Consider the following 8,224-nt stretch of genomic DNA (forward strand, 5'->3'; position numbering starts at 1 on the left):
ATAGAGATCTAGCACGCGAAGCAGTTCGAAAGTCCTTGGTTCTGTTGAAAAATGGAAAAGATATTAGCAAACCCTTTCTTCCATTGGATAGGAAAGCAAAGAGAATCCTTGTTGCTGGGACTCATGTCGATGATCTTGGATTTTAGTATGGAGGTTGGACCAAAACTTGGTATGGATGTAGTGGGAGGATTACCATTGGTAAGCCATTGATTTTGCTGCTTTTCCGACATATTTTTTTGCTCTGAAAATCTGAGAACCTTTGTTGCCTTCTCAACAATACTGAAGTATACTTTGCTCATTGCTTCATTAACTAACAAATCTAGAAATTCATTTACTCCATCTATTCCCAAGTTTCAACATTAGTTTTCTAGTAGGGATTGTCCTATACTCATACTTATGATAGCAGTTAAGATTGATTTATACTCTATCGGTTGCTCATGAAATGCTCTAGAGTGACAAATAGCTATGTATGGTTGGTTATAGGCTTATAGCCCCGCTTTACATGCCCTATATGGTGTAGATTTATGACCAACTTCTCTTACAAATTTTTCGATTTTGTAGATCTAAATGCCACAAGAACTTCAAAATGAAGAGGAATCCTAGGAAAGTAAAATGGACCAAGGCGTATAGGCAGGTGCATGGAAAGGATATGACTCAGGTAAATGAAACTTTATATTTCCTTTCTTTTGGCCTACGTGTCTGTGTCGTTCATAATTGTGGTTTGAAAGAGTCTCATGATTGTCATATATTGCTTTAGGATTCAACCTTTGAGTTTGAGAGAAAGCGAAACAGGCCAGAGAGATATGACAGGAATCTTGCGGAGAACGTCCTTAAGGCCATTCCAAAGATTGAAAAGATCAGAGTCACCAAGGAGGAAAGGCACTATAAGAATAGGTAATTCATCAGTTCCAATTTTACATGTATGAGAATGCCTTACAATGCCCTCCCATTTGGTTATTTGCTGACATTTTGTCAAATTTTTAATAGAATGAAGGGCAAGAAAGAAAAGATACAGAAGGAGGCAGCAAAGGAGTTGGAGCAGGGCATCAGTTTGGTCAAATCTCCTTTGGCCCTTCAGAAGGACCCATCTCTTACATTACCACAAAAGATCAAAGTCTCTGTTTTTCAATGGCAATCAGAGGACAACAATGCGATGGAGGAGTGATGTCAATGCTGCACTCTGTGTGTGTGTGTTTCATTTGTTTGATGTTTGTGACTTGGATTCGAAGTGTCTCGATCAACCAACCGATAAAGTTAGTTCATAAGAACCCTTGTTTTCTCTTGGTTTCGATCAATCAACCTGTTATCTAATATTATGTAAATTTTATTTTTATATTTTATTTCTATATTTAAAAGTTTGTTTGTATTAATTGATTACTATTTTTTAAATAAAAAAATAATTAAAAAAATATAGTTATTAAAATCGACGGTAGCGTTGTCGCTTTTTGTCGGTATCTAAATAATTAAATTGACGGCATTGGTGTCGATTTTATTGAATCAAATATCGACAGAAACGGCGTCGATTTTATATAATAATATCGACGGCAATGATGTCGATTTTATTGAATCAAATATCGACAACAAATGGCGTCAATTTTATATAATAATATCGACGGCAAGGTTGTCGATTTTAGTAAGTAAGTAAAATTTTCGAACTCATATTATAGACGGAAACAATATCGATTTATTAAATTATTATCGACGGCCAGGCAAGCCGTTGATTTTATTCGAATTTTGAAAAATCGACAAGTTTAATAGCGACCACCATTGCCATCCACTTTACAGTCGATTTTTAATATTATCGACCGCTTAGCTATCGATTTTAACGATATTTTTTGTAGTGTAACTCAAACCAAAAAAAAAAAGAAAGATGAATAATCTTCTGTTTAAAAGAGATAATTTAGTCTTTTAATTTTTTATTTACCTTCTAATTCCAATGGAGTTAAAGATAACAAAAGAGAGGATGAGAGTTAAACAAAATATAATTTGTATAATTAGGAGAATTTTATCAAAGTTGTAATATGATAAAGGTAAAGAGATACTTAGTATGTGAGCTAAAGGTCTGTATCCCTAAGAAAAATTAGGAAAACGTGCCTAAACCTATAAATAAATAAATTATATCATTTTACCTTTTGCAAATCCTTAAAACCTTAAAATTTGTAATATTTGGTCACTAGTTATTTTTACATTCATTAAGTTTTAGGACATATTTATTCCATGTGACTTGATATAATAGTAGATGCTAATGTATATAATACAAAAGAGAAAGAGAATCCGAAAATTTTATCGAATTAAAATAGAATCAATTTCAATAATACAAGAGAGGAAAAGAATATAAAATATCATATTGAATTGTATGCCTGTGATACTACAGAATCAACACAAAAAAGAAAAAAAAATTAAATTTTAAAAATTGTATTAAGTCGAATGATTATGATATTATAAGATCAATAAAAGAGAAAAAAGAAATTCAAGAATTAATAGTAATTAGTGTATGTTTTCGTGCACTTCACAGAATATAAAATAAATTTATTGAAAGAGAAAGAGAAAGCCAAATTATATAATACATGTTATAAAATCACTTATTCAAAAAGTTTAAGCTGATGGGAGAAGACAGTATTAATGGTTATATCTCTAACACTTTCCCTCAAATAAGAGTTTCTTTTTTGGAATGAGTGGTTTCATAATATGGTATCAGAGTTCTATATCCGAAAGGTCAAGAGTTCGATCGTTGGTGAACCCTAAAAGTGAAAAAATATCATAAGGCAAATAAAAAGAAAAGAAGGCTTATGCAAAATCAATCAAACCCAAAATAGAGGCTCTTGTTTGAGGAAGAGTGTTAGAGATATAATTATTAACGTTGTCTTCTTCTATCAGCTTAAACTTTTAAAATGAGTGGTTTCATAACAATACAAAAGAAGAAGATAATCTAAAAAATTTATTGATTTGAATGACTGTAAAATTATAAAATAAATTCTAATAATACAAGAGAGGAAAAGGATATAAAGAATCATATTAAATTATTGAATGCTTGTGATATTATAGAATCAACAAAAGAAAGAAAAAAAATAAATCTTAAGAATTGTATTAAATTGAATGATTGTGATATTATAAGATCAATAGAAGAGAGAAAAAGAAACTAAAGAATAGGGCTGACCATGGGAGTGAGACGAGATGAGTTGAGCTAGACGACCAAGTTTAAATTTGGTTCACGAAAATTGAGTTTGGCTCACGGCTCAACTCATTAACAATTGAGTCTGGCCTATTTTTTAAACTCAAACTCAACTCACCAAAAGCTCACGAGGTGGTTCAAATAATATGAATATAATCTATAATTCTACATCAATAAATTATAATTTATATATTTAAAAAGATCAATTTTATATATTCTCTATCTATCTATCAATAAATTATAAATTTTTTATTTATGTCTTACATCAAAATTATATATAAAATTCTAAATAATTAAGATCACTTATTTATTTATATATATCTATATTATTAAAAATATAGATTAAATGCATACATATATATAATCGAGCAAGTTCACAAGCTAATAAGCTGAGCTTATCCAAACTCAAACTCGGCTTATTTAATTTATGAGTTCAATTCAAAGCTCAAACTCGGCTCACGAGTTTAGCTTATCGAGCTATTAACGAGTCGAACTCAAGCTGACTCATGAGATGGCTTAACTCACTTCCAGCCCTAATAAGTGCTAATTAGTGTATTTCACGGAATAATACATAAAAATATATAAAATTTTTTATTAAATAAAAATTAAATAAAAATATATATAATAATTATCATTATAAATATTTTACACAATTATACTTAATTAAAATCAGAATTTAACGAACTTTAGTGTTAAAAATATTAAAATAATTAGTATTTATCTTAACTAATTTAGACGATTAGTTGAGTGATCATCTCACTTATCTACTTAAAAAAGTATTAAAGATTCGAATCCCATATTGTATATATAACAACTCATTAACTAGCTGCAAACTCATCTGTTGAATTGAAAAATACGATAGAAAAAATAGTATTTGTCTTTAAAGTAAAACAATTTCTTATTACATAGCAATACTTATATGAAAATTTGTGACCTTTATTAAAATTTACTCGTAACTTTATTTGTTGGTCGTCAATGTTATTATTCATTAAAATTTCACATGTCATATGACATGAATTTCAAATTCTAAATTTATAGACTTATACCATTACAAAATAAAGTTATTAAATTGATTAATATTCTTTGATAATATTATCAAAACACTATCGTTGAGTATTAATTTGTGTGAAGAGAAAGTATAATAACTTTTATTATTTAATATACAATTTATTCTTTTAGAAAATTATTTATTATCTCCTAGATAGGTAAATACATTTTATTCGAATTTTTACACCAATTATTATTACTCCTTAGTTCTTCCAAGGAAAACATTTAGGAGCACCCTTGCCCGTAACCCTACATGGACCGTAATTGTGGATGTCCCAAGTACACTGGTCGCATACACCACCATCACGGTCAGCATCATAAATATCAAAGCGATGTACATCTCCCCCCTCATACCAATTAAAGGTACAGAAGAACAAAGCTGTGTTAATAAATCCTGGATTGAAATAGAAAGTCCAACTTAGACCAGCTGGAACAACTTGGAACCCTAAATCGTGAGTTCTATCCTTGCATTGAATACCAAGCTGCTGCATATCCGGCAGTTTGTTTTGCATTGTCACATAAACCTTATAACGTTGAGGAAAATCAACTTGACCATCAATCATACTGACATTGAGATTGAAAGAAACAAGTATGAGCATTATTACAACCTTAGAGAGTGATTTTGATGAGATCGTCATCTTTAATGTGCACTATGTTGATGAATTTTGATTATGAGATTAATCATTTGTATATATAGAAGAAGCTAAGGTTTTTTATTTTTTATTTTTATATTAAATACTGCCTTGGTATCATTGACCGGCAATTATGTCGTTATTTAATTTAAAATTATTATTTCTATATTAAAATTAGTCATTATATAAAAGTAGCCACTGTATATTTATATATAAATATACGTAAATATTATTATTTTTTGGCTCTTATGATAGATATAGACAACAAATTATTAAATACTTTTATGAAATAACTTATCTTCTGTATGTGATATGATCATGCGTCAATGACACAAATAAATTTAATGATTGTAATCTAATAGAATGGATGATAATATAATACAAAAGAGGAAGAGAATATGAAGAATTTATTGATTTAATTTGAATGAGTGTAAAACTATAGAATGAATTTTAATAATATAAGAGAGAAAAATGATATAAAGAATCATATTGAATTGAATGCTTGTGATATTAATATATTATAGAATCAACAAAAGAAAGAAAAAAAATTAAATATTAAAAATTGCAGTAAGTTGAATGACTGTAATATTATAGGATAATTTAAAAAGTGGAAAAGAAACTCAAGAATTAGTGCTCAATACTCTTATGTTTTTGTGCACATGAAGTTTTTTATTAAAAAAAATTAAACAAAAAATATATATAAAATCCTACATTATTGTGTGTATGTAAAAAGTTTTTTCTAATAGCACTTTAATTTTATTGTGATGATTGAATAAGTATAATTTGATACATTTATTCATTTAAAAATAATTTTGTCAATTATTGTAGTTTAAAATATGTATATTTTTATTTTCGGATAACTATATTTTGAAATGGAAGAAATAAGATTGGAAGATTTTGTGATAATTAATTAAATAAGAGAATAATTATTTTTATATTTAGTGAGAAATATTATGAGGCCAAGATTTTTTTTATCAATATTAGCCGCGCCATTCATCATTTTATTTTTATATTATTAAAAATATAATTTATGATTTATTAGTATTTAAAATTTAGAATTTAAAACTTAGAATATAAATGTTGATCGAATATTAATAAAAGATGATAAATTTTATTAGTCATATATGTAATATTGCTCATTTTCAATGTATATAAAACAAAATTAAGAACTATAAGTGACAAACTGAAAGAAACATAAATAATACAGTTTTGTTAGGTAGACAATAATTTTTATAAATAATGTGAACAATAGATTTAAAATTGGTCCAACAAAATAAAAACACACTATATATATCCCTACGAAAATCACAAGTCGAGAAGGGAAGTTATCATATATATAACTGGATTGTTCACTAAAATCATTATCTACCTATACGTTTTTAAAATAATTTTTAATTAAATTTTTATAATTTAAAAATTTTTATTAATTTTTTATATTATTTTAAATTTTAGAATTAAATCTTTTTTTACTTGAAAAATTGCTGGAGCTAACATAATATTTTTTTAAAGACTAACTCTCTAAACCTAAATGTCAATTTCTTATTTTTAAAATATTCTATCAACTTTACGATTTTGATAACAAAATGACTTAATTATAAAATTTAAAACGGTGTAGACACATGAGTAGTGAATCCTGTATGTTGTGATTATTAATGTTATGTGTAATACTCTAATTTTTAGCACGTCATGATCATACTAAAAGTAAGGACTTACTAACCTGTTTTCCTTATTTACTATTTAATATTGAGCCTTTAGTTCGATCTCGTATTTTAGTTTTATAGAAAATGCCGAAAAAATTTGTTTTTGTTTTTAAAATCATAAATAAAAAATCATCAAATAATAATAATCACATAATTATTAATAATAATAAATATTATACAAAAGAATTCAAATAAAACTTAGATACAATTCCTATTCCTCTCTATAAAATAAAATCTTAAATAACAAAGGCGAGGGAATTCTATGAAAACAACTCAACACATAAACTTAACTCAAATAAGACTAATAATCACCCGCCGCTTCAAACTGAGTCTTTGAACCTGTGGCACTGAAAGGGTGAAAGATTTTGGGGTGAGAACAAACCATACATTCTCAGTAGGAAATGAGAATGTCGTAAAAGTAATGAATAAAATGCAAATAATTAACTTACCCAAGAAATCTATGTTTTTATCAAGCCTTTGAAAAATACTTTTAGTTTTACTTTAACTAATTAATTACCTCTTTTAAAATCTTTAATCTCCCAACATATTTTAAATATAAAACTAGTCATATTAACCATCTCTCATCCATATAATTAATTCTCAATCAAAACGTCCATTCTTAATTCAATGGGAATGTTAGAAACTATTTCTCGAGGTTACTCAATTATGTGTCTTGAATTCTGTTGGAGTCATGTGACTTATTCTTCCCTAGCCTATTTTAAAGTTTTTGTGTCTTTTCTTTTAAAAAGTGATTTAATTTTTCTAACCCTATTCCTCTGTTCATATGCGTTCTTATTTGATCCTAATTGCATATGTCTGTTTGAAATTCTTGGTGAATATGTCTTTCTCTTTTTAAGCTCTTCTTCTTGAATTCATTTACTCCTTGATGGAATTTTGAACTTGCTTGATGCCTCAAAAAGGTCCTTGAAATTCTTGAGAAATAACTATTAATTGGTTTGTCTTTCTTGATGAGTTTTGTATTTCTTCGGGTCAGCTGAAAATTTGTTCGATATGTCGTGTCTTTTTAATTCTGTTTGAACTACTTTATTTAAGTTTCTTTTTCAAAATGTAAATGACTTTTCTTCCTTACATTTCTCAACCTTTTTGAATATCCTTATGATGTTGTGATTTCAATAATACATTCGAAATTTTGATTTTATACTTTTTAAAGAAGTTTTGGATTCTCTTTGAAAAAATTTTCAGTCGATCTTCTCTTGCTTAATTATATCCATAACTATTCTTTAAATTCAATAAACATATTTAAATTTAGCACGACCTTACTTCCTTAAATGAATTTTTGAAGGATTATATACTTTCAGACTTTACCTCAAATTCTCCTTCTTGGACAAAATTTAAATTCTTTTCAACTTTACCGCAATTTTACTACATACCTCTAATTGACTAAATACCTAAGTACCTTTTTAGATTTTTGAGAAATAACTCTTGGTCCTTAACCCATTTAAAATCCATCTTTCCAACTTCACATATTCTATCTTTACTTTAGAAATAATTTTGACGTAAAACAACTTCATCTTTTCTTCTGACCCTATTATAATTTATGTATATCTTTGTTTATACCTAAGTATACTCTAAGTTTCTTGAAGGAAGATTTTGTTTTTATTCTAAATTACCTTAATTTTACAACCTTTACATAACTTATTTCAACCTAAATA

The 8,224-nt window shown here is 27.3% G+C and overlaps 1 protein-coding gene and 1 long non-coding RNA gene across 2 annotated transcripts; one reads left to right on the plus strand and one right to left on the minus strand.

Moving 5' to 3' along the window:
* LOC107489888 (uncharacterized) lies at positions 1-888 on the plus strand. The gene is made up of 3 exons (XR_008009754.1): positions 1-198; positions 562-658; positions 758-888. It is a non-coding gene; the product is annotated as an uncharacterized LOC107489888 (long non-coding RNA).
* Positions 889-4,422: 3,534 nt separating this feature from the next.
* On the minus strand, positions 4,423-4,857 carry LOC107489889 (S-protein homolog 5-like). Its single transcript, XM_016110657.3, has one exon. It carries the CDS (start codon positions 4,855-4,857, stop codon positions 4,423-4,425), a length of 435 nt encoding a protein of 144 aa, XP_015966143.1.
* Positions 4,858-8,224: the final 3,367 nt, after the last annotated feature.

The sequence above is a fragment of the Arachis duranensis genome, chromosome 5, assembly GCF_000817695.3.
Source record: "Arachis duranensis cultivar V14167 chromosome 5, aradu.V14167.gnm2.J7QH, whole genome shotgun sequence".
Lineage (NCBI taxonomy): Eukaryota > Viridiplantae > Streptophyta > Magnoliopsida > Fabales > Fabaceae > Arachis > Arachis duranensis.